The 26,909-nt window shown below is 47.8% G+C and overlaps 2 protein-coding genes across 5 annotated transcripts in view; both read left to right on the forward strand.

The window, feature by feature from the left end:
- LOC119522832 (pseudouridine-5'-phosphatase-like) overlaps positions 1 to 26,909 on the forward strand; it is a 224,551-nt gene that overhangs the window by 30,711 nt on the left and 166,931 nt on the right. For all 4 annotated transcript variants that reach the window (XM_037821499.1, XM_037821501.1, XM_037821500.1 and 1 more), the window contains one exon: positions 13,095 to 13,313. In XM_037821499.1, the coding sequence (XP_037677427.1) occupies positions 13,095 to 13,313 (219 nt within the window). The remainder of the gene's footprint in view (positions 1 to 13,094; positions 13,314 to 26,909) is intronic.
- Positions 13,784 to 21,910, forward strand: LOC119522831 (zinc finger protein 44-like). Its single transcript, XM_037821497.1, has 2 exons — positions 13,784 to 16,208; positions 20,914 to 21,910. The coding sequence occupies exon 1, from the start codon at positions 14,565 to 14,567 to the stop codon at positions 15,558 to 15,560; it is 996 nt and encodes a 331-aa protein (XP_037677425.1). The 5' UTR covers positions 13,784 to 14,564; the 3' UTR covers positions 15,561 to 16,208; positions 20,914 to 21,910.

Consider the following 26,909-nt stretch of genomic DNA (forward strand, 5'->3'; position numbering starts at 1 on the left):
GAGATAATTTCCACGGAGGTGTGGCCCACAGTCTTGCTTAGCATGGCTGCACTTTACAGTGCAGCTCTGAAATTGATGGCTGGGCCAGTGCTTTACATTTCTGGTGATTTTCCAAATTTGTGGGAAATTTGTTTCATCAGTACTTCAAATGGTCTTAAATCAGGGAGGCATCAATTTTGTGCAAAATCACTCATGTCTGGAAAACATAAAGATGGGATTTTGGATGGAATTAGCAAATTTCCCCTGTGACACTACAGAAATGAAATTTCACGAAGGAAAGTTGAGACAACTCAAGAAGCTTTCATAACATCGGACTTTGGGAGTAGTTCACTGGTGTTGGGTTGACAATAAAGTTACTGCTTATTCATTGTAGAGAGTTGGGATTTGTTAACATTGTAATCACTTGTTTTTGTAACCTTGAAAGTTGTTTTTTTCCCTTTTTTATACAACTTCATTGAGGTATAATTAGAGTACAATAAGCTGCACATATTTAAAGCATACCCTTTGTTTTGGTAGGTAACAACCTGTGAAATGATTTTCACACTCAAGATAAAGAATGTTTCCCTCTCCCCCAAAATGTCCTGTTCCTTTTATAAACCCACCTCCTCTCTGTCCCCATCCCCAAGCATCCTCCAGTCTGCTGTCATTATAGATTTAGTTTGCATTTCCTAGAATTTTATACAGTGGAATCATTTGATACATACTCTGTTTTGTCTGGTTTCTCTCATTGACCATATTTTTTCTGAAACTCATGTATGTTGTGTGTATTCCATGATGTGAATTTACCACACTTTGTATATCCATTCACCTGGCCATGGACCCTCAGGTTGTTTCCAGTGTTTTTGCCTTTTCAAGTGGGTCTGTGATTGCCATTCAGGGTAAATCTCAGTACAGACCTGGCCTGTGTGTTCATTTCTCTGGGATAAATACCTAGGAATGGAGTGAATCCGAATGCATGCATGGTAGGTGGATGGTTATCTTTTTGGAAAATGCCAGACTCTTTTCCAAAGTGGTTTTTATTTTGGGTTGTGGATTAGTTCCCTTTGGCTGCTGTCACCGATTATCACAAGCCGAAGTCATGTAAAACAGCACAGATTTATTACCTTACAGTTCTGGAGGTCAGAAGTGCTAAAGTCGAGGTGTGGGCAGGGCTGCGTTCCTCTGGAGGCTCTAGGGGAGGAGCTGTTCCCTTGCCTTGTCCAGCTTTTACAGCCGCCTGTGTCCCTGAGGCCCTGAGGCCCCTACATCGCCTCCCTCCGCTTCTGCCATCACATCTCTCCTCTGACCATCTTCCCTCCCCGTTAGAAGGACCCGTGTGACTATATGGTGCACACCTGGTAATCCAAGATCCTCTCCCCTTCTCAGCTCCTTAACTTAATCACATCTGCAGTGTCCCATTTACCACAAAAGGAGACATATTCACAGCTTCTGGGGGCCATTCTGTCTACCACAGGTTGTTTACCTCATTGAGTTGTACGAGTTCTTCATATATCCTGTATACAATCCTTTATCTCAAATACATGTTGCAAATATTTTCTCTCCATCTGCGGTTTGCTTTTTTTTCCTTAATGGTGTCTTAATTTTGGTGAAGTCTACTTTATCAATATGTTCTCATAGGATTCTTCCTTTTTGTGTTCTATGTATGGAACCTTCACGTAACCCAAGAGCACAAAGATTTTCTCCTCTGTTTTCTTCCAGAAGTGTTACCATTTGGGTGTTACATTTAGATCTGTAATCCTAAAGGTCTATGTTCATATTTTTTTCCAATACACATATTCAGTTTATTTGGTACCATTTTTTTGAACAGTTCACTTGTAAAATGAATTTTAATTTAAATATGGATTATCAGAAAAAATTCTTAAGCCAATGCTTTCACCTATTAAGTGAAAGTAATTAATAATCCCTTTGAATTATGCTAAATGCTAATCAAAAGTTTTAATTTGCAAATGATTGTTCGGTTAAATTATCATTACTCATCTTAATTTTAAGCAATTGTTTTTATTATTTCTTTATAATTCACAAATGATAGCGTACTGCCACATGAAGTGGTATATCAAATACTTGAGTTCTTTTCTCTAAGCCCTATGGTGAGCTTCTAATTTGAAGCACATATTACTGAGACTCATAATTTTGTGCTTGTTAACTATTCATTTCAGTCTTTCAAACCCCTAAGAACTCGGAAGCACTGTCTATTACACGTGAGCTCCCTTGTAAAGGTTAAACAGCCCCAGCAGAGTACCCCAAAGGCCTCTTTCTTGTGTAAAGAACACACCAGAATGTTAGTGGGTCTGAACCTGCAGTTCTCTGCTCTCGGTGCACCAGGGGCTGGCAGTACTTGTGGAGTACATCCTCGCGCGTCCCTTCATTTGATTTTCTCACCACTTTGTTTCCTCTTGCTCCCACAGACTGCTGGGAATCTGTGTTTGGCTTCTAATGCCACTTTCTTGTGACTTCTGTTGGCAGGTCTGAGTAAATTTCTTGGATAGTACCTCATTGCAGGTAGCTGAGGGCGAGATATTGGCAGGTCTTCAGCTGAGAAAAGTTGGGATCTAAATCATGGCACTTTTTAGTCGTTCTTTTGGAGGGTTTCCTTTACCTTTGCCAGTATTTGGCTGTCTATTCCCTTATTTATCTTTTTCAGCTAATATTAAACTTTTCCTCTCCAATCACTGATTTATTTAACTTAACAAGGACTGTTTCTGTCTCAATTATCACGTTTTTCGCAGTGTCTACCACATAGTAGGAACCTAATAAAATACTTGTTGAATTGGATTATTGCATTCAAATGATGTATCATTTCTGTGTACCCAAGATCAACATTTGCCCTAAGATCATTCTCCTGTGATTTTAAGCAATACTATATGTTATTTACTTTTGTAATATAGGATGTTTCCAGTTTATAAATATATTTGCTTCAGAAGGACCTCTGTGCTCAGTCATTTGGAACTTGGACTGAATTTTCTTATAGAACAAAAGTAAATTTTAGGGTGGTTTGTATTCCAGTCTATACTGTTAAAAAATCTGTTTAAAACATCCAAAATGTAAGTGAAATAATGCACGGTAGCAGTGATGAGCTGGGAGAGTATTATACTGCTTCAAAACATGCAACAGAGACAAATGTTGAGCCAGCTAGGTTTATTGTCATCATTGTCATTAGACTGGCACTCTTTTCAGTGGATGGAAAGCCTCACAGAGAGGAAGATGGCATGTATTTGTGGAGGCAGACAGATGGTACTGGATTTTTACAAGCTCCAGTTTTACTTTTGGTCTCCTTGTCCGGTTATACACTTGCATTTTTGTTTGTACCCAGCCTTGTTGCCGTGTAGTTCTGAAGTGTACCACAAACCACACTGATGGCTCAGGAACAGAGAATCTCTGAGTTGAATGACTGAGGTGAAGGAGACAAAGTGTGTGTGTGTGTGTGTGTGTTGGGGGGCCTGGGGGCTAGACCGCAGCCCACTGCCTCGCTGGAAACACCCTTATGTGTATGATCGTGGGTTGCCGAGGAGTTGTGGCTTCCGGCTGAGAGTGCCTATGTGGGACCTGTGTGTCCAGCCCCTGGCCTGGGTCTGTGTCCAGCTCAGCGATATCTCCCAGAATGGGACTCGGATGTCTCGGGCATGCCAGCCCCACCCTCAGCCCTCTGTAGCTCACCCAGCAGCTCTTCACTTGGGCACCATGCATTCCTGGAGGCAGGGGCCTGGTGTGGCGCTTGGGCAGCCGTCTCCTCTCCCACACATGCACCATTCACCAGGCCAGCTCTGCAGTGGTCGGCCCTGAATGCTGAGGACCTGGCCAAGGGCCGCTGCTTCCATCTTGGGACCAGCCAGAGAAAACCGAATTGCTCCCCAAGCAAAGCCCACCTCCAGTTAGCCCATGCCTGGCCCCCATGACAACCGCTTCCAGTCTGGGTTTCCCTGCAGTTTTCCTGTTGTTGCTGCCAAAGCCTCTGAGTCCCTGCCAAAGGAAAGGGGTAGGCATCGCCCTTGATACAGCAAGCTCTGGACAAAGCCTCTGTGTGTTCAGCTGTGGAGCAGTGGGTCTTGCTTTATTTCCCCAGAGGTTACTTTTGTAATCTTTTAGGTAACTTTGTAGCTTAGGTGTTTGTAGTTGCAGTGCCTCTTTGCCTCTCCCTGCAACCCCCTGCCAGAATCTGGTCTCTTTGTGCACCTCCTTCTGTCTTCCTCTGGATTTCACAGTGCCCTCCTACTACACCCAACACTAGGGGGGCCGTACAATCTATCATTCAAACCGGGGTGCTTTTCACAGGTGTGCTCTTATGTGTAGGAAGACGCTTTGCTCACTGCTGCTGGGCCACATGGGGTCCTCACCAGCCCTGCCTGTAGGATCTGGGCTCTGAGCCGTGGGCCAGGAGTGTAAAGAACAGCATTTAACAGCTGCTGCTCTCAGTGGCCTTAGGAAATACTTCTTGCCACTAAGGTTTGGAGAATCACAAAGCACGTTTGGCTGCCATAAGGAGGTCAAGAAAGGCCTGCAGTGGTCTGGATACCAGGCCTGGCCATTGCTGTGCCCACAGCTCGTGGCCTCTCCTGGGGAACACTGTGTTTCCTGGATCACATACGTCAAAGCTCAATTTTCAGAATAGCCATGCTGCTACCCAAGTAGTTAATTTTTGAAAAAAGACCTATATTCTGACAATACCTGTTATGAAGCTGGAAATGCTTTCACTAGAGGAGAAAGACACCTCTATGCTAGAACATATATCTAGGAAATATGTCAATACTGCAATAGTTATTGTCATACAAGGTTACAAGGACAAATATTTCATATTTTATGATCACAGTACTAGAAAGTGTTCTTTTTTTTTTTTTCTCTTAATTTCTGTTTAAGAGGAAGATGAGCTGATTGACTAAACCTTTAAATACAGGGTTGTGAGAAACAAGCACTATTCCTAAAAGGAATAAACGCTCACCCGATTGTGGAGAAGAAAAGAATTTATTCACAATCTTGCAAGAACGGGCGCCTAACCAAAATGTGGGGGGTTGGCACACAGAACAATAGACTCAGCAGTATTTATTCCCTAAGCCTAACCACAAGTCCCTCCCCTGTTTCTCCATTGGCTGGATACTTTAGAGGTTACATTCTATTCGACAAGCCTAACTAGCCCGCGCAAATTTGAAACATGCAGCCCGCCCAAATTGGAAACATTTGAAAAAAAAGTCTCCTGTGCAAACTTGGAACATTTGAAATAAGTCTCCACCCCTCTTTCCTTTGTTCTTGAACTGCAGAGCCAGTCTGAGCTAGTTTGGTAACAATTTATGAAGCTGTTTAAGGAACATTTATCCCCTCCTCCAGTCTCCACCTTGCAAAGACAGTGGGCGGATAAACAGGAGGACCGGCCACTGGTTATAGCTTGGCTTCTTGACCCTCTGCCATTCCCCTGAGCTGCCCCCACCCTGTGTGAAAGCTAAACTTAATCTAATTCTCACAGGGTGACCAATTAAGTTGTCCTCATATTTTATTCTAAGATAAATGTTTCCTAAAAAGTAACCCATGCTTATCAGCATGTCTTTTCTAAAGAGGGTTGCCTTTGCCGTGTTCTCAGCAATGTTGTGCGTAAGCTTTTTTGCCATCTGTTTTAGTTTCTTGGCTGCTAAAACAAGTACCGAGCAATGGGTTGGCTTCACAACAGGAATTTATTGGTTCACGGTTTTGAGGCCAAGAGAAGTCCAAAATCAAAGCATCAGCTAGGTATCGCTTTCTCCCCCAAAGACTGGGGCTGGCTGCCAATGATCCTTGGTCCTTGGCTTTTCAGTCACATGGCAAGGCACATGGTGGCATTTTCTCCCTCTTCCATCTTCTGTTGGCGTCCTGCATCTGGCTGCTCCCCATGGCTTTCTCTTTCTGTGTCGTTTCCTTTGCTTCTAAGGATTTCAGCTATGTTGGATTAAGGCCCACCTTCATTAAGTTTGGGCACTCCTTAACTAGTAACATCTTCCAAAGTCCTATTTACAAATGGGCTCACGCCTGCAGAACCAGGCCTTGGGACCTGAACACACCTTTTGTGGGAGATGAGATTCGATCCCCAACAGTATGCCCTCTGGACCCCAAAGTGACATGTTCTCCCTACATGCAAAACACATTCATTCCATCACAACATCCCGAAAGCCTGAAGCCATTTTAGAATAATAATTACAAAGTTTTATCAAAATCAGTTGAGGGTATGGTCCATCCTGGGGCATAGTTCCTCTGTCTGATGGACCTGTGAAACCTAGAAAATAAGTTATCTGCTTCCAGCCTGCAATGGAGGGACAGACATAGGATAGTTGTTCCCATTCCAGAATGGAAAAATTGAAAGTAAAACAGAGATCACAGGTCCCAGAAACCCAGCAGGGCAAACACTGTTAGATCTCAAGGGTCATCTGTCCTCCGGGTCAGATGGAGTGGCGGTCCCACCCCTCCCAAGTGCTTGTGCAGCAGCCATGCTCTCCCCAAACAGTGGGGCGAAGGCTGTGCCCTCTCCGAGCACTGAGGTGACAGCACTCTTCCTGAACAACGGGGTAAGTCCCACCCCCTCCAAGCACGGGGCTGAACCTGCACTTTCCAGACACACAGGTGCACCGCCTCTCTTGGCCTGAGGAGATCTCTTCCATCCAGACCTTGGCTTCCCTGGTCCTGTCCTTGAAATCATTCTTTCTTCACTTCTTCCCTTCTGTGTTCCTTTCAATCCACGCTGGCAGTAGCTCTGCTCACACAAATTTTGCAAAATCCTAGCTGTCTTTGAATGCAGTTCAAGTGAGTCCAAACCATCAGACAGTAGAACTTTCCACAGATCCTTCCTGCATAGCTGCATCTCCAATCCTGGCTTCCATTGAAATGGCTGAACTGGATCCACGTGCAGCCACGCCTACATTAGCAAAAGGCTGAAACCCGCACGGGGAGCCCTGTTCCTTGGGGCTCGCCTCCCGAAAGCTCAGGGAGGTCCGCGATATAGCTGCTTCTGGCCTTAGTCTCAGAGCCCGCTATCAGGATAGGCTGAGAATTTTCCAACTCCTCACCTGCTGGTGTCTTTATCTCTTTTCTCTCTGAGTTCATCCGTTTTCTCTCTCATTTCACTATAAGTTGCAGGAAGACAGGCTGCACCTTCCACACTTAGGTGAGAATCTCCTCAGCTTAAATATCCAGATTCATTGCTTGCAAGTTCTGCCTTCCTTCAGACATCAGAACAGTTTTGCCAAGTTCTCTGCCACTTTATAGTGAGGATCACCTTCCCTCCAGTTTCCAATAGCACATTCCTCATTTCCTCCTCAGGCCTCATCGGAAGTAACTTTAGTATCTGTATTTTTCCCAGTGGCCATACTTCCTCCATACTTCCGATTCTGTAGTTCTGGGGTCGGCCCAAGAATTTGCATTTCCAACCAGTGATTCTCTTGCTGCTGGCACAGGGTCCACACTTTGGGAACCATTGTGTTATGGAAACAAGTGGGTAGGACATTTCAGGTGAATAAAAATTAGTGAATTTATTTCTTAGATCTATTCAAATAATTTTCAGTTACCTACTATGAACCAAAGAAAAAATAACCAAACCATTGTTAGCACCGTGTACTGTAACTGGTCTTTTACTAAAGCAACTTCACATTTAAAGTACCTATTTTTCACCTATATCAAAAATACTGCTTCATTTCTGTATGAGAGAAAGCACAAAATTTTCCACAACTTTATTACTGTCATGTCTTCATAAATGCCTGATGGTGACAATTTGATTTTAGCCCATCGTGGGTTCTTTCTTGCAGAAGTTAATTTTGTGTCTTTCAGGAACTTATCTATCTGTAACACAAAAAGCTATAGCTTTAGGTCTTCCTTTTTTTTTTTTTTTTTTGTAACTAGAAATAATAGATTAATACAAATAAAACTATGCTCAAATTAAAATAAATTTTGAAAAAAACATCAAGTTGACTTATTTAAGATGTGCAAAGATATACAAGATCTAATGAACAAGCAAGAATAAACCCCTTGATTGTACAATCCCTTATCCAAAGGAGCAGGAGAGATTTAGATTTTTAAAAGGTATTTGAATGCATGGGATCTGTATGACTCAGTGGATTCTAGGGCAGCATCTGTGATCAAACCCACTGGTGTTTCTCTAGGGAAGTATAAAAATATTCACACTAAGTGTGATAAATATGACTTTTTAAGACCACCTCAGGCCAGTTCAGTCCAGTTTTTGCCTCTAAAGGAAAACCTTCAATTTCAGAAAGTTTTTGGATTACGGAATTGTGGACGGGGGATCATGTTCCTGTCAGTCAGTCTGTGTTTATGTGGTCACATGTGTCTGGCAATTATGATGCTTCTATGAATTTCAAAAGCTAATGGGTTCTTTTATTGTTGTGGTTTTTGGTTTCTTTTTTTTTTTTCCTAAGTAAAATATTTGGTACCAAGTATTTTAATTTCTCAGCTTAAACAATTCTCTGTTGCTATTGGAGCATTGGTGTACAAAGACAAAGCAGATCTTGTAATTCCCTCAACTCACAAATAGTTACTGAGAGCATTCACTAGAGGAACTGTAGGACTGGAGCAGCTGTAGGGCTGGAGTAGCTGCAGGGCTGGAGCAGCTGTGGGGCTGGAGCGGCTCAAGCAGCTGCAGTGCCTTTGTAGCTGCAGGGCAGTTGCTCCTACTGATGAGATGTTTGAAGTTTCCACATTGCAATGCGGTTGGCCAGGTGCTTCCAGCTCTGTCTATTACTTCACATCACTGGCACGGTAGTCTTGAAGGTGGGCATTAGTAGTGTCCTCATTTTACAGATGACGACACCAGACTGGCAGGAGTTGGGGGAGGCAGATTCCCGAGATGGTGCAGCTCCATCTCAGCAGAGCAGGGGCTCAGTCTTGGGCAGTATAGCTGCTTGGCTGCTCCCTGCCTGGAACCTCCCAGAGAGCTCACATGCACCTCACCACCCTGCCCAGCAGGTTTTCACCACCTTTGACCTGCAGAAACTGCACAGCTGACAGTTTAAGAATTTTGTCCAGATCATGTAGCTAAAAAGTGGTCTCCAGGTACAAGGGTTCCTTCTAGAATATTCTAATTAGCTTAAACTGTAATGCGTTCGTTTTCCCTACTGGGGACTCAGCATGATGCCCCTAATGAAGATTCCAGCCTTCCCAGCACCCTCCTCTGCCCTGGGCCTGGGTTGCCCTGTTCCCATCTGATGTGCTGCTGTCCTTGATGCCCTGCCTGCTTTAGCTGCTGAGGCTGCCCCTGCCACTGCTCAGATGAGCCGCATATGGGATTTTTTTCTAACTCGCCTGTGACGGAAGGGGTTCTCGTTGTTTATATGGCTATTGCTTATTAAAACAATGTTGAAGTAAAAAACAATGTTGAGTTTCCTGTTAAAAACAACCTGGAAGCAAGTTGAGAAGCTTAAACCTCACCTCATTAGCAAGTGAGAATATGCATTTGATGGTTCAGTACAGCTGCTTAATGCTCTAGGCTTTAGATTCTGGAGAATTTCTTCATTTCAAAAACCTGTCTCTTTAATTTAGACATGCTGTCATCAGCTGGTAGAGTTATCATTTGATGTGAGTTTAATTACTTGTTTAGATCCTTCCGTATTCCTGGGAGGATTTAAGGTGATATTATCGAAATTGTTAAGAAAAGTGGCTGCCTGCATAGTCCCCTACAGATTTATAATCCTACATTTCTGTATCTTTTAAATTAAATGCTCTATGACATTTTAAGCTTTGAATAAATACTATTTAAAGCATGTTAAAATAGGATATAGCTATTTTTCTGCCTTTGGCATTCCTGTTTTTGTAATTCCTGTCTCCTTCCTTGCACACATGTTTTAGCAGGTGTCCTGAAGGTGCTTCCCTAGGTTCTCTCCAACCTCTGCTCCTTCTCCTGCCACACCTGCCTCGCTTTTCAGCCCCACAGAATTTCCAAACAGGACAGAAGCCTGCAGTGTTTTTTGTTAATGTTCCTCTCCTAGCTGTTGGGAGAAAAATGTTCAAGTTAAGAAAGTACAGTGTTCCTTCTCACTGCCAGTCTGCCCTTCTCCTTGCCCTGAGAGCCCTCACTCTTTCTTCCCCTGACAAGGAGGAAAAGAAAAGCACTCCTACCAGTGACCCTCCATTAGAGAAGCTTTCCCACTATTCTGCCACCGTGGAGAACAGTAAAGCAGCCCTTTGCTCTATGATTTAACTTCTTTACAGAGAGTGAGTGCATGGTGGTTTATAATCAGGTTATTATCCAAACAATAGCTTCTTCTACAAAGGCTCCAGAAAGACTGTTCCTAAAGTTCCGGTGCCTTTTGTCCAAACGCAAAACAAAACTAGCATTAAGTCCTATGCTAGTTTGAAGCTGTTATGGACCCCAGAAGAGCCATGAACTTTAATCCAAATCTTGTTGGGTGGAACCTTTTGATTGAATGTTTCCATGGAGATGTGACTCAATCCAACTGTGGGTGGGGCCTTTGATTAAATTATTTCCATGGAGATGTGACCCCACCCATTTGACCATTCCAGGTGGATCTTAATTAGATCACTGGAGTCCTTTAAGAGAGCTGATGGAGGAAAGGAGCTCAGAGAAGCTGAGAGAGACATTTTGGAGAGAGGCTGAGATATGTAATCCAGAGTTTGCCTCTGGGAGAAGCTAAAGGCTGACACAGACCCAGATGCTTGGAGACGCTGGGAGATGCAGACAGAAGGATGTTTGGAGATGCTAAGCTAAGAGATGAAGCCCAGAGTTTGCCCTGGAGAGGAGGACCCCCAGATGCTTAGAGAGAAATGCCCTGGGAAAACAGGCAAGGATGCACAGAGGCTGAGAGAGAAGCTAAGAGAGACAGAAGCCCAGAAACAGTTTGGAGAAAGCCATTTTGAAACCAGAACCCGGGAGCTAAGGATCAATAGACACCAGCCATGTGCCTTCCCAGCTGACAGAGGTGTTCTGGATGCCATCAGCCTTACTTCAGTGAAGGTATCCTCTTGTTGATGCCTTAGTTTGGATACTTTTATGGCCTTAGAACTGTAAACTTATAATCTAATAAATCCCCTTTATAATAAAAAGCCAATCCATTTCTGGTATTTATGCATAGTAGCAGCTTTAGCAAATGAGAACAAGTCCCCAGTGCAGAGTCCTGCTTTAGCCGTCCCCTATATCCAGAAGGTTGTAGAATCTGAGATTTGTGTGTTTTACAGCATCTCAGTGAATTGCAGCATGAGATGGAAAAACTGGAATGAAAATAGTGAAAGTGCTAAAGATGAACTTGAACTTTAAAGGCCTCTGTGGGGTGGTTTGCTCAGGAGGGGCACAGAGAGGGGTCTGGGAGGGCCTGTGGCTGGGAGGAGGTGGTGGAGGAACGGCAATAGTTCACAGTGCTTGGAGAGAACCCCGTGGCCATGCCGTGGAGTCTGTCCTGCACCCATTCCCAGCTTTCCCCAGGGAGGGTGAGGGGCCTACCTCTGCCATGTACCATATCCCACGTGCCCACGAGAGCCATCCCACAGGAAGGAAGTGGGTATCGGAGACCCCAGCAGAGGTGGGGCCACGGCATCATTTCCTGTGTCTGTTGATTCATAGATTCCTTCTTGTACACACACAGCCTCTCCTTTCTCTCTGTGTCCACGTTTACTTTCCTCAGTTTGTACTAGAGTTTCCCAAATACTGTCTTTTTTGGAAAAGAAAGTGGTATTGAGGCATTATTATTTTATTTTTCCATCTCATGGGGGAGAAAACAGTTAAAAGCAATTGAATCTTTCAGCTCTCTTCAGCACCCATTCGTGGGTCAAACAGTACAAATTCAGCATAGAGTGTACACTGCTAAGAGCTTCAAAACACAAATGAAGGCTTTAATACTAAAATTGGACCAGGGTTCCAATTAGAATGGCATTTTAATTTGAACATTTCTAAGCAAGTCTTTGTGTCTCCTTTTCTAAGTATGTGTGGACAGCCATTCGCCTCTTGGGCACGCGGATGACCTCTGTTAGGTGTGCAGCAAGCAGGAAGACAGGGACCCCATGGGTCCCAGGACCCAGGCCTGCTGCTCTCAGTGGGGTGCTTGGCGGTAACTGCTGCCCAGAGACTGAGCGCCGTGCGGCTCACCTGGCTGTGGAGTCGTGTGGGTGGGCACCCATCCGTTCCCTCTCAGAAAACGCCTTCCAGCAGGGCTCTTGGTTGGTTTTGCAGTGAATCGACGAGGAAGTTGATGCTGCCGAGGACAGCGTTAGTGAGCACACACGCACACACTGCGAGTTGGATGCTGACCTCAGAGCATCTCCTGCACACACGCGTTCCATCCTCAGGATAGCATCGTGCTGTGGGAGCACTCTCCGAAGTTCTACTAGTGGTAGCACCACCAGAACTGGGGTTAATAGTGGGGGTTATTAGTAGTACTATTAGTGTTATCACTAATACTATTGGTAATTATATATTAAGTAGAAATACACACAAATGCATGCATGCACATATAGTATATACTAATATTTATGTACTTGTTTATTGCTCTTTACATTGATATAAATACACGAGTATTACCACTCACCTCGTGCTAACAGGCAGAGAAGGAGGTATGCAGAGGTTGAGAAAATCACCTGAGGTTTCGCTCCTTGCCAGCCCAAAGCAGGGCTTTGTGTCTGGGCCTGCTTTCACACGCCCACACGTAGTGTTCCGCTCCCCCATGGAAGTTCCACCTGGCGTTCCTGGTCTGGGCACTCATATGGTTGGGAGGAGTCTGGAGGGCAGCGGAAGTGCTCTAATGGGAGTTGGGGCACACAGGAGCACAGAGCCCTGGGGTGCTTCCTTCAGGCACCCTTGGGTGCATTAGGTAGGGATGCCACGTGACATCTGATGGTGCTTGTGATCCCCAGTTCATGTTTCAGTTCCATGTGTAGTGCTTGTGCATGCTGACATACAGATAATCTTCCAGTTGTCACCAGTGAGGCCTCGGCACACTGAGAGGAGGCGGCCCAGGGTGTAGCTCAGCAAGAGTGACCTGCAGACATTTTTACTTAGGTCCACTTGAAAGCTTTCTCTGAATGTAATTTATACTGTGTATATTTGTACCTGTGGGATGTAGACTTAGTGTTAATGCAGGATGCCCCTAAAAAAAGCGCTTTTTGTTTCCTTTGTATCTCTGCAGATACCGAACGGCTCTATTCAGTGGTGTTCCAAGAAATATGTGGTCGCTATGACAAGCAGTACACCTGGGATGTAAAATCCCTTGTGATGGGGAAGACGGCGTTAGAAGCGGCACAGGTGATCATCGAAGTCTTGCAGCTTCCAGTGACCAAAGAGGAACTGGTGGAAGAAAGCCAAACGAAGTTGAAACAGCTCTTCCCCACGGCGGCCCTGCTGCCAGGTGCTGTCTTCTCTCTGGTTGGGGGTGACATTTGTGAATGTTAGCAAGTTTGCTTAAATCATTTTTAAAATGTAAGTGTAGACATGCTTGGTTTGCTTCCGTCCCTTCTGTTAATTTGGCAGAAAATTTTCCTGTTTAAGGCTTAAGGTGCTGCCCAGAGAGTGTAGTGGATATTGGTGTATGTTTTGGTTCAACTGATTCTTCAAGGGCCTCATAAAATATTATAAATTATTTTCACTGGTCTCTAAGGTCCAAAAACATGAGTTTTGTTTGTATCGATATTATGTAAAGATTATGTTAATGCCAGGATTGTTTCAAAATTTAACTTTAGTAGGTGGCATTGCCTTTGTTTTTTCAACATTAGATATAGGATTAACTTTTCAGCAATTAGGAAAACTATAATACATAGATGATAACAAGAAGCTAATTCTACTCAAAGAAGCATAACTATTTAAAATGTAAAGGCATGATTCATTTTTAATGTGTCTGGATGCCCTTTACCCCATTCTTCACTTGTTTTCAGTTTTCCTTTGAAAGGAAAGATTACTTTGCTCCCGATCAGGACAGCATTGCCTGCTGTTTCTTGCTAGGAGGGAGAAAGTCAAGAATGTTCTAGATTACAGGGCCAAAAGGTACTTGAAAGTGGAGTGCTACATTAAGATTCTTCAAGGACCATGGGGTGAATACTCTATCTTTCAAGTTTCCAGTGCACAGGAAGAAATGAATAATTTTGGATTTGAAATTGAATTAATATGAATTGTATCCACTTTTAAAAGGTGTGTTGTTATTTCTGTTTATACTGTATATCCACAGATAAACAAAACAGATGAACAAAAACATTCCTGTCAAGGGCCCTGCTAATTGCAGTATCTGTGTCATGTAGAAACCATGTGGGCTGTTCCTGGGTAGATCACACACACACACTTGTGCATGCGTGTACACACACAGGCACTCAGGCACACACGTGCATGCAGGCACATGCACATGTATACAGTGCTTGCAGGCACACGTACACAGACATGCACGCAGTTACCCATGTAGGCATAGGCACACATATATGCAGGCATGCACATACACGTGCATGTGCACACAGAAACCCCACCTGCACTCAGGCACACACGTGCATGCAAGCACATGTATACAGTGCTTGCAGGCACACGTACACAGACATGCATGCAGGTACCCATGTAGGCATAGGCACACATACACAGACATGCACGCAGGTACCCATGTAGGCATAGGCACACATACATGCAGGCATGCACATACACGTGCATGTGCACACAGAAACCCCACCTGCATGCAGGAACATGCACATGTATACAGTGCTTGCAGGCACACGTACACAGACATGCACGCAGGTACCCATGTAGGCATAGGCACACATACATGCAGGCACGCACATACACATGCATGTGCACACAGAAACCCCACCTGCAGGCAGGCACACACGTGCATGCAAGCACATGCACATGTATACAGTGCTTGCAGGCACACGTACACAGACATGCACGCAGGTACCCATGTAGGCATAGGCACACATGCATGCAGGCATGCACATATACGTGCATGTACACACACAGGCACTCAGCCACACACGTGCATGCAGGCACATGCACATGTATACAGTGCTTGCAGGCACACGTACACAGACATGCACGCAGGTACCCATGTAGGCATAGGCACACATGCATGCAGGCATGCACATATACGTGCATGTACACACACAGGCACTCAGCCACACACGTGCATGCAGGCACATGCACATGTATACAGTGCTTGCAGGCACACGTACACAGACATGCACGCAGGTACCCATGTAGGCATAGGCACACATACATGCAGGCACGCACATACACGTGCATGTGCACACAGAAACCCCACCTGCAGGCAGGCACACACGTGCATGCAGGCACATTCACATGTATACAGTGCTTGCAGGCACACGTACACAGACATGCACGCAGGTACCCATGTAGGCATAGGCACACATACATGCAGGTACGCACATACACATGCATGTGCACACAGAAACCCCACCTGCAGGCAGGCACACATGTAGATGCCTCCTGTGATCGTTCTCTGCATTGGCTGCAAACAGGAGTGTGCACAGACCTCCGGCGTGGGCAGGAACACATGAAGGCAGCTCTACACCTTGTGCTTCCCCGGCTGCATGCACAGGTGGCCCTGACTAGTCCTGTACGGAGCACATCCAAACAGCTAATACTCGACCCAGCTGCTCTTTAATGAGCTGGCATGCAAGTCACCCAGAATGTACCTTGTCCCATGTCCTTCTTCTTCCCTCGTGTTTCTTTTCTACCCATGCCTTTCAAGTCATTTTCCTTCTGGAATGTTTTCTCTTGTATTCCATGATGTATTTGAGGCTTGTTCCATTCCAATTCCAAGAAAATGTGGTGGTTTGCATGGCTCACCTGGTAGTTTGATTGGAATGCTAATGGATCTGTTTTAGGAAGTGTCCCTGCGATTTAGGCAATGCTGCGGCCTCCTCTGGCTCTTCAGTGAGGGGGTTGGATTAATTAGGGTGCCAGTTGTGAAACAATGAAGCGAGAGAGGTCAGCTCCCTGCACAGAGAGAGTTGTATCCTCAACAATGTGCCAGGTGTCAGCCGCTGTGCCTCCTCTGAGATCCCTGGTCCTCCTTCGGGTGACAGGGTTACAGCAGCTATTTACATTTCCTCTTTTATCCTAAAAATGTGTTTGTAACCATAAGAATTTTTTACATGCACTTATTTGGCCTGTGCCAGCTTCACAGTGGCAGGTACTTATCAATAATATCAAAGTCTGTTTTTGAAAACACGCACTCATTTTCACACACCACGCATATTCTTAGCTCTGCTTTCTTAGGGAAGCAAGTGACACTCACAGAAGACCCCAGGTGCGGTCGCAGTTGATTCGTCTGGGGGGGGGGGGGTGGCGGCCGGTTGCTAAATCCTTAGGCTCCCAGGATTGCTCGGAGGGTACCGGCGGCGGGGGCTCTTTCCCGGAGGCGAAGGCGAGGCGGGGGACTTGGCCAGGTCCCCGGCGGGGTGGCGTGCAAAGTATGGAGGGCGGCGAGAAAGGAACAGGCGGGACACGGTTCTTTTTAGGGTGAAGAAACCAAGAGAGAGAGAGAGCTTTATTAGGGGAGAGTACAAGCTTATATCGGGCGTTTAGAGGGCGGGGTAGCTGTAGAGGTTAAAGGCTTGGATTGGTTCTGAGAGGGCGCGGAGGTTGATTGAAAAGGGGCGAGAGTTGCTCCGGTAACGGTGTCTGGCAACAATGTATGCGCACTGGTGGTGATGGGAGTTGCACTGGCAACGGGGAGTGTCCGGGCAAGATAAGGGGGTGGGGAAAAGGCGGTTCCCTCCGGCAAGCCTCCCCTAACAGTGGTATTTTGGGTGAGGAAATGGGGCCTGCCTCCGGCCTCACTTTCCCAGGCCCGGGGGGCTGCGGAGGGCGCTGTCGCCCGTGCCCACCACCCTCCCCAGGGGCTGATCAGGTCCCCCAGCCCAGGCCCGCCAAGTTGAAGCACGTAATCAGTGTCCCGCATTTCCCCCTTCTTTTCTAATTAAAGGAAGAAGCTTACCGGAGAGGCCCGCTAAGGGATGAGGGAAGGGGGAGGCCGGGGAGGGGAAAAAGGGGTTGACGGTGGCTCAGCGAGGCTGGAGCTCGGCGTTGGTGTGGCGCCCGGGCGCTCGACAGGGGCCTTGCTGCTTGCGGGATGGACGAGGGTGGGGGGTTTAAAGTTGGAGGTTCAGAGAAGCTGGAGTTCGAGGTTGGTGCGATGTTCAGACGATCGAGAAGGGCCTCGCGGTCGGCGGGTTGACCGGTGGCGGTGAGGTCGCGGAGGGTTGGTTGTCATCTCGGAGTAGGGAGCGTCAGAGGTGGCGAGTCGCTGGTACTGGACTTGCACGAACGAGGAGAAAATAGCATCCGTTTGTTTCCTTACAAGCTGGACAATTCTGCGGATAATGCAGGGTCCTAAGGTGAGAGCTAGAATAATCATTAGTAGGGGGCCGAGGAGAGGGAGGAGGTAAGGGAGGAGGGGGGTAAAGATGTGGGACCAATAGCTGGTGGCTTCACAGTCTCTTTTGCGTTGTTCCAGTCCCTCTCGGACCTTTTTTAGGCTGTCTTCGGCGAGACCTGTGGAATTGGCATATACACAGCACTCTTCTCCTAGGGCGGCGCAAAGGCCTCCTTCTTTGAGGAGGAGAAGGTCGAGACCTCGGCGGTTTTGGAGCACTACCTCAGAGAGGGAATTGACAGAATTTTTAAGATGGGAAATAGCGTCTTGTAGGTGACGAATGTCCTCGTCAACAGCCGCCCGGAGGTGAGTTAGGGCGGAGCCTTGACTGGCTAATGCAGCGATTCCGGTGCCAGCGCCTGCAAGACCTAGGAGGGAGGCAATCGTGAGGACGGTGATGGGCTCTCGCTTTTGCAGTGGGGCAGAAGCTGCAGTTGTTTCCAGGCGGAGGAAGAAGTCTTCCTCGCTATGGTATAGGACCCTAGGGATGAGGACAATTAGGAGGCAAGTTTCATTAGTTGTATTGAGGGTTTGCACGTTAAGGCAGGGGGTAAGCCCTGTAGAGGAGCAGAGCCATTGGGAGGAGTTATGAGGGATGAGAAATTTTGCAGAGCTGCTGGGAGATGAGTAGTCGGCGCAAGCTGTGAGGTTGGGAGAGTTACTTGAGCGAGGGCGGACGCACTTTCCTGTAAAGGAGACTGAATGAAAGGTTAGGGGGACGGCAGAGGTATTCCAATTGCATTTCGAGGGGCTGTCCTCTGTGTTTTCTGAAAAGGAGAGGTTGGAGGCAACTGGCTCATACAGGGGGGAGGAAGTGGAGAGGCAAAGCCAACAAGAGGAGGTAAGATTGGGGTTGGAGGAATTCACTGAGGTGAAGGCTGCTTGAATAAGGCTGAGGAGGGGAGAAGAGTAGCGAGAGGAGTAGCGAGAGGGGGGTAGAGGAGGTCGGGGTGGTGGGGTTGGCGATGCATTGTTTGCAGCTGAGGTGCGGCTTCCGGGTGTGCTGCTTGTATTCGAGGTGCGGCTGGTTGGAGCTGAGGTGCGGCTGGAGAGCTTTTGAGCGCAGGTTTCTTCGACTCTGGAGACAAAGGTGGCGAAAGGTTCGTTTGGCTCCTGGAGGAGCTTGGTAAAGTTGTCAGGTCGACGGGCAGAGCAGTTGGCAAACGCGCGTAAGGCGATGCCTCTGAGGATAGTCCAGAAGGTGGCAGGGACATTAATATAAGCAGACGGATTTATAAACGCTCCCGTGCCTAAATAGGCTTCGGGGTGATGATAGACTCCAGTGGCTGCGTCTTGCTCACTTTGCTTAGCTGCTTCCGCCTGGAAGTGAGCACGCCAATCAACAAACTGGCCGGGGTTAAGAATGGAACGGGCAAGCGAGGCCCAGTCTTGGGGGATGCAAAAGTCCATGCCGAGATCCTGCAGTATTTGGGAAGCGTATGGGCTACCTAACCCGTCCTCCTTGACGGCCCTGCGAAGCTGCTTGATAGTATCAGAGTCAATGGGATACCAGTTATACGGTTTCTGTGGTGTGGGGGTAAGGTTAAGAGGAAAGCAGCGAAAAGCACGAGAGAAAGGAGGACGCGCTTGCAGAGGGCTTGGCGCGGGAGTGGGGGTAGGGGGAGCGTTGCCCCAAGGGTTGCCTTGAGGTGTAGAAGGCAGCCAGGGGTTATTTGCCGGCAGGGTGGGAGGGGCGGCGGCAGCTGCCGGTAGCGGCTCCGAGGGGGAGCTCGCCGAAGGGGGAGGCGGAAGTGGGAGGCCCCAAGCGTCGCAAGACGGCGGCGCGGTGGGAGTGGCTAAGGCATAAGATGGTGGACTAGCTCCGCCCTGTGAAAGGGCGGGGTAAAGCGCTTGCGGTTTCCGGCCCAGCTTAGGGCTGACGTCATCGCCGGAGCACTTCCTCCCCTCGATGGAAGAAGAAGGAGGAGGAGGAAGTTCGCCATCTTGGCGAGGCTCAGTGTTATTTTGTTTTTTGGGAGTCACTTCGAGCGCGTTGTTAATCTGCTCGACTAAGGACTCTGTGTCCGAATCGTGGTCTACATTAGTATCGCTGTCTGAATCTGTTGACTGGGTTGATAGGGCCTCCTTGGATTTAATGGGGCCTCGATCAGGGGGGAGGGAGCCTTGAAGGCAGGAGCGGACGGTTATTAAGGTGGGGAGCAAGCCGGGAGGGAAGCGCTTGCTCTCATGTTCCATGGCGTTGGTGACCCGATCAATAAGGCGATCATAAGTAACAGGGTCCCAAAGATGGCAAGTGGTGAGCCATGGGTTAAAGGGCAGCAGGAGGTCCCAGTATACTTGCAGCTGCCGGACAGATACCTTACAGCGATGTGTGTCTAGGAGACCAGCCAGAGCACGAACTTGGGGTGCTTGGCGTGCAGATAGACGATTACCCATAGCGGAGTGAGAAAAGAAAAAGGGGGGTTGATTATTGAGTAAAGAAAATGAGGTAAACCGTGGTCGCGAGGCCGAAGGAGACGGCGAGAATAGAAGGCAGGAGCCTCTAGTAGCGAGAGCAGTTTGGGGGGATCGGTCGCAAAGAGGCACACCGCGCGAAACAAAGAAACAAAGACACAAAGGACCACAGCAAAGTAATGGAGGGGAAGAGGGAAAGCTACTGGAGGAAGAGTGTTAGGAGGAATGGGGGGACATAGGAAGAGAAGACGAAAGGTAGTCGGGGGTAAGAGTTAGGTTAACGCGGGAAAGGAAGAGCGGCCCGGGCGCGGAGCGGCGTGGGAGAGGCGGCTCCGGACGTGGAGCGGCGAGGGAGAGGCGGCTCCGCGGGGCGGCGAGGGAGAGGCGGCCCTTACTTTGCAGGCGAGGAGAAGGGGAGCTGGAGAGGCGTCCGGGCGAGCGGGTGGTTTTACTGGACCGCTGCGTGGAGAGGACTTTTAATTCCAGGGTGCCCCATGTTGGGCGCCAGTTGCGGTCGCAGTTGATTCGTCTGGGGGGGGGGGTGGCGGCCGGTTGCTAAATCCTTAGGCTCCCAGGATTGCTCGGAGGGTACCGGTGGCGGGGGCTCTTTCCCGGAGGCGAAGGCGAGGCGGGGGACTTGGCCAGGTCCCCGGCGGGGTGGCGTGCAAAGTATGGAGGGCGGCGAGAAAGGAACAGGCGGGACACGGTTCTTTTTAGGGTGAAGAAACCGAGAGAGAGAGAGCTTTATTAGGGGAGAGTACAAGCTTATATCGGGCGTTTAGAGGGCGGGGTAGCTGTAGAGGTTAAAGGCTTGGATTGGTTCTGAGAGGGCGCGGAGGTTGATTGAAAAGGGGCGAGAGTTGCTCCGGTAACGGTGTCTGGCAACAATGTATGCGCACTGGTGGTAATGGGAGTTGCACTGGCAACGGGGAGTGTCCGGGCAAGATAAGGGGGTGGGGAAAAGGCGGTTCCCTCCGGCAAGCCTCCCCTAACAGTGGTATTTTGGGTGAGGAAATGGGGCCTGCCTCCGGCCTCACTTTCCCAGGCCCGGGGGGCTGCGGAGGGCGCTGTCGCCCGTGCCCACCACCCTCCCCAGGGGCTGATCAGGTCCCCCAGCCCAGGCCCGCCAAGTTGAAGCACGTAATCAGTGTCCCGCACCCAGGGTGTAAGAAAAGCCTGAGATACTGCTGGGCGGAGGAGCTTCAAGTCATTGTGGGCTGCAGCATCATGCTCAGGACGGGGCAGGAGATGGTACAGGGGCATTCAGAGAGGAGCTAGGGTGAGACCATACCAGCACGAGTAGAAATGGTGCTGGACCTGAAGGGGAGGAAGATGGAGAAGGAAAGCAGTGGGCTGAGTGCAGAGCACCAAAGAAAGCCGGGCCCAGGTTTCTGTCTTCCTGGGCCCTTCTCCCCTGTGTCTGCCCTCCTCTTCATGTAACACCCCAGACACACAGGAGTAAGGGCGCACCCCACTCCAGAGGGCCCCATCTTCATTTCGCTTATTCCATCTGCGGGATTTCCAAATAGGAGCACACTCACAGGTATAGCAGCTCAGGGCTGCAAACTATCTTTTGACACGCACAGTAGAACACATAAGGTGAAGCTCTCCCTGGAACTCTGGTCCTCTGTGCCCAGGACAGTTGTGGATGTGGTGTGCAGACTTCTCCCTTCAGGAGTGGGGGCCGAGTGGAGCAGGTGTGGTCCCTGAGGCTGAGCAGGGCAGGCCCTGTGCCGGCTCTCCTCCTGAGAGTCCACGTCTCCTGTGGCTTGTGTCCTCAGGGAACCTGGCATACTGTCATTTCTGTCAGAGGGCGTTGCTCTAAGACATCAACCCCGCAGCAGTGTGGGAGCCCCTTGCACAGTGACTGGCTGCTGGCTGACACACACACCATTTCCATCCCCGGGAGGGATCCCTCCTCACTGTGAGCCCCCCACCCTGGGAGGTTAATCACGCTTTCCTGCCTGTTCCCAGCTTCACTGAAACACGAAAACCAGCCATGAAATGGGTCCTGCTCACCCTGGCGCAGGTTCTGGTTGCCTTGATACCCAAGTCCATTCTTCTTGCCTGCGTGATTTGCATGATTTTTTGTAGGTTTTGGTCCCCCTGCCTTTTTTTTCTTCTTTACTGCATTCTTGATTTATTTTTCTTATACTTCTTGTCCCCCATAGCTATTAGCAGATGCATCGACAGCTTGTTTTTTGTTTTTTTTTTTTAAGCATGCTTTTTGCCATCCATCCAGCCTAAACACATTCATTCTCTGGTGTCAGCTTACAATTTGCCTCTTTCTTCATTTCATCTCCAAGCGCGTATAGCACTGAGCGGGCACCAAGGGGGGCACAAATGAAAGATCTCCTTCCAAAGGGAGTGGATAATCCAATTTGGGCGAAAGGAGACATGCATGTCCATGAGGTTTAAGTGGAAATCTATAGCCTCGTACATTTACACATCAAAAAGAGAAATTCGGGCAAGAATCACTGAAGGGGTACAGAGGAAAGCTGTGACAGCTTTCTGGTGGAGGTCATGAACTTGAAGGAGATTGAGAAGAATGTACCAGACGCGGATGGGTGAATGTGAGGGCAGCCCGTTCCAGGCAGAAAATAGTGTAAGTGGAGGTTTCGAGTCGGAAAGTGATCTGCTTCTCTGAGACCTGGAAATTAAGCTTCTCATTGTTGATGTGCATGACAAGTGGGCCAGGAGTTTAGCTAAATTAGGCAGGGTTCTTAGTCCCAAGCTAGTATGTTTGCCACTTCCATTGTGGTTTTTGAAGAGGAGGCATGCCATATGGAAACCTGGTTTGGGGAGAATTTCTAGATGGGCAGGGGAAAGGCTATCTCAAGACATCAAGACTTGACCTCAACTGGAGCCCGTTGGAAGGTTTAAGTGGACCACAGTCCCATGTGAGATGAGTCTTCGACATGATGCTAGCCAAAATGAAAACATACATGGGTAGCCAGGACAGGAACTAGAGTTTTCAGTCATTACCTGAGTGTTGAGACAATGGAATTTAAGAAATAAAAAGAATCTTAATTTACTCCAGTATACAACATGGGAGAAGAGAAGGCGAGTCTCGGGCTATAGGTAGTATTTTCTCATCGTGAAATTGTCTGCTGTCGGAATGAAAGGATGGTATTTACCATGGAAAGTGTTTTCACTTTTGTGGTAACAAACTGCTGTCATGATGTCTTGCTCTTTTTTTTTTTTCCAATTGCAGAATAACATGTTTCACTCAATAGAAAGATGTATAGAGTAAATATTGGAAGCCCTACTAAATCCCAGGTACCTGTTATTTACCATTTAATTAACTATTTAGAGTTCCTCCTTCCAGACCTATTCTTATGACGTCAGTTTGCCTGTTGACATGAACGTACGCATCACCCACATGCACCCTGAGGTAGGGAGGCTGATAAAATAATGTGTCAGGAGGCAAAGAAGTGCGTATGTAATTAGTAGGAAGAAAATCCCACGTTATTGAATGAAATGGTCTGACATGCTTGTGGAAAGAGCCAGACATCAGGTGAGCGAGGAGTTTTTCCTAGGATCTTTGGTGAACCCCATCGTGGTGCTCTGGAATGCACAGCATCCCTTGCAGACTAGCAGGTGCTCAGGCTGCTCGCGCCTGGGAGCTGCGGTGTTCACCTGCTGCAGGAGTAAGAGGCAAGTGTTGGGTGTGGTTTAAGAAGACATCAGCCAGTCCTGTTTCTTGTGCTTCTGCGCCTTGATGGCGGAGTTGTTGAGCACTGTCATGTTGCCATCATGCTCTCCTGGACTTTTTCACCCGCCCCCTGGGTGGGCGTACAGCTGTGTTTCTGTCCCTGATGGTTCAGGGCCAAATTCCTCTTCTCTGTAAGGAAAGCCAGTGCCTCTGGGAAGCAGAGCACCAGGGTCAGCTGTAGGGATCAGGAAGCCAGGCAGAGGAAGGGCAGGCCTTGGTTTATCAGGCCCTCTAATATCCTGTTGGGTTAAGCTCCCTGGGTGGAGACACTCTGTCTAGGGCAGTGTGGCCCCCACGTGGCAGGAACCCTGCAGAGAAGGGGAGTTCATTCATGTCGGGGTCACGGAGAGCATCCCCCTCCTCCACGCATCTCCAGCTCCCAGTCACTGTAGTGTGGGGCTGTGCTCCTGTGGGGTCCACACGCCTCACCCAGGACAGTGCCCCGGACGCGGCCCCCTTGTCACGTCCAGGGAATGGGCCCCGTGGCTGCCCCTGACGTGGGCCGTCAGACCCCTCAACATCATTGGCATCAGTCGTGGTAACATCAGCTCACAGTGTGGAGTCATGGAGTTCTTGCCTGATCTCAGGCTCTCAGTGCTCCTGCAGAGTGAGACTCCTGCATCAACTGCCAACTGGTGCTCTTAGCTCTCCTGTTTCGCAGATAACGGCAGCCAGGGCTGGAAGGTTGTTGTCCCCTGCCCCTGCAGGTGGGGACTGGCCCCGGTCCCCAGCAGTGCACCCCAGCTCCCTGTGCTTTGAGCCACAGCACTCTGCCACCCCTAGGGAGGTGGCCTTGGCCTTACATCGAGGTAGGACCTATCAACAAGAGAGTTAGAAGGTAAAAGCATGCTTTCTAACATAGGCCACAGTCACCCAAAAATCCACATGGAGCCCTGAGGTTAGGGGGCTCCACCCTCCACAGTTGCGTTTCTGGTGGTGGTTTTGAGTTTTGCATACTTAGCCGGTTCTTGGTCACTGAGCGTTTCCGGCTGAGTTGAGTCCATCTTTCTACTTAGGCTCATTGTCACCCTTGAAGAGCAGCCCAATTAAAGGACCCTGTGACCAGTGAGAGGAGAATCGGAGGCTAACCACCAGGGTAATAAATCAGTTCATTCAAAGTTTTTTTTTCCACTTAAATCAAAATTAGGCACATGTCCAGAGACATTTATGATTGTTGGTGGGCAGGGGGTTATAAATGACAAACCTTTACAATTCTTTCCTCCCTTTCTCCTTTCAACTCTCAGCTCACTTGATAAGGTGCATGAAGAGTATTCCCTTTCCCTGGCGTACGGAGACTGCTGGTGGCCCTAGTTATTTCCTAGATTAAGCAAACACGAGGCGCATGACACTGCTCAGATGAGATTCGCTACTACGCAACTAGGACTGGAAAGGTTTTTCTTGAATACATTAGAATTTCTGATTTTAAATGTGTGGCTGTTGTGTGGATTTTTAGGTATCCAGGAGGAAAAGATAACAAGTGAGAGAAATCCGTGCCTCCAGGACCTCTGAAGGCAGAGGGGAGGAGATGGATAAGAAATGGCCACAGCACCAAACCTGGGATCGGCCTCCGTGAGGGTGCGCGGTGCAGCCTAGCCGCTTGGAGGCGGCCTGGGCAGGCTCTGGGGGTGAGGCTGCGGCTGCCATGCAGTAGCTGTCAGGACGTGTGGAGCCTGCTGGGCTGGTTGAGTGGTGCATCGGGCAGGTGGGCTGCCAGGTTCTGGGAGGGGCCCGGAGTCCCACTGCTCACCCAGTGCTCACAAGTGCCTGTCCTTTCCACCACCCCTCCTGTGGGATAATTTGATAGCCTGTGTACAGTAATGGAAGTAACACTGTATATATTCTTTTGGCTTCTATTTTAATTTTATTTTTTTAATTCTGAATCTGTAGAAGTTTCTGGATACCATTATCTCAGGGTTAGCTTGTACAATAGGAAAAATAGTTCTGTTAGGGTTGGTTATTGTCTTCCAAGCAATGAGGAATCAAATTCCTTCTCTTTTGAAAATGGAAGAAGCCCTTCAAAGTTTGGACAGCTGTATTTGGTAAAGCTCCTGGGCTGACAAGGTGGGATGTGGTGGTCTCTGTCCCAGTGTCATCATCATGTTTAATCGACATTGCAAAGCTCCTGTTTCCTCTCCCGTCTTGGGCACAAACAGAGGGCACATCTCAGAAGACGGTGGAGGTGACGCCTCAGGAGTTGGAGAAGGACATCTTCTGCACCTGGGTGGCTTCATTTGCATCTCTACATTAGGCGAACACAAGACTACAGGCAATACTTACTATTTTCTTTGTATGCTACTCCTCAGAGCATAGGGTATAACAATAGCAATCACAAATTTGAGATAATTCACAGAAAACAACAATAACAAAACCCCACTATGTTCTGCTCTGGCCACAGTGCTGGCATTTCTGCAGGATGCTAGCAGGAAAAAAATGAACAACTGAAAAAGTCCTACTTTTCTGTAGTAGCCCACGGAGTAGGTTGACAACTTTCAGATTAGTTGGGGGTTCCCATAGTCAAGTACATGATGACTGTTGTCTCGTTGGTGCCAGAGGAATCCGTTTTTAATATGAGTTTTAGAAGGAGCATGCAGTTTTTTGTTTTGTTTCAGTTTTCCATTACACCTCATATTTGTGCAGGAATTGAAAACTAAGGGCCTTTCCTTACTTCACGTGCAGTTTCTTACCTGTTCCATGAAGTAGGCAGACTTAGTTTTACCTTTTATAGGTGAGGATACAGGTTTAGAGATGGGAAGGGAGAAATGAAATGTTAGGGCTCCCTCTTCCCAGGTCTTTACCACACTAGCCTTTGCTGAGATACACAAAGGATGACACTGTCCGTGATGAAGTAATGGGTCATTTCAGATTTGTCTTTATAATGTTCTTAATGTTTATTTAGATAAGTAAATTTAAATGGTTTTATCATACACAGACATAATAGAGAATCAGGAAAATTCAGTGTGCTGTCAACATTTTCTAATTTATTTATTTTTCTCTTTGACTATTAATAATAGGCTAATTAAACAGCTGTTTTGTACATTGATTTTGTGGTGACAGATCCTTAGAAGCAGGAACTTTAAAAGTAATTCAAAGTAAATAAAATGAGTCCTTTAAGCAGCTTTTGAGCAAACAAATGAAGGCACAGAGAATCCCCCAGGATTGTCACTATTTTGAAATTGTTGGTCAGTTGCTTTAATTATTAAAAACGCCAATGGGAGTAAAAGTTCTCATTAGTTTCCCAGTTCTTCCCTGCAATCTCTTTGGACCCTGCTGAAATCTGGGAGTCCTGAAATAATCTAGTTGATGAACTAGGGACAATTTTATCAGAACAGATACCTCTATCCTTTTCTCCTCTCTCTTCTTGTTTTCATCATTGACAACTGACAGCAGGCCCAAGCATTCCGCAGAAAGACTGTGCTCCTGTTTACAGGAGGCGCCCGGCAGTC

The sequence above is a fragment of the Choloepus didactylus genome, chromosome X, assembly GCF_015220235.1.
Source record: "Choloepus didactylus isolate mChoDid1 chromosome X, mChoDid1.pri, whole genome shotgun sequence".
NCBI lineage: Eukaryota > Metazoa > Chordata > Mammalia > Pilosa > Megalonychidae > Choloepus > Choloepus didactylus.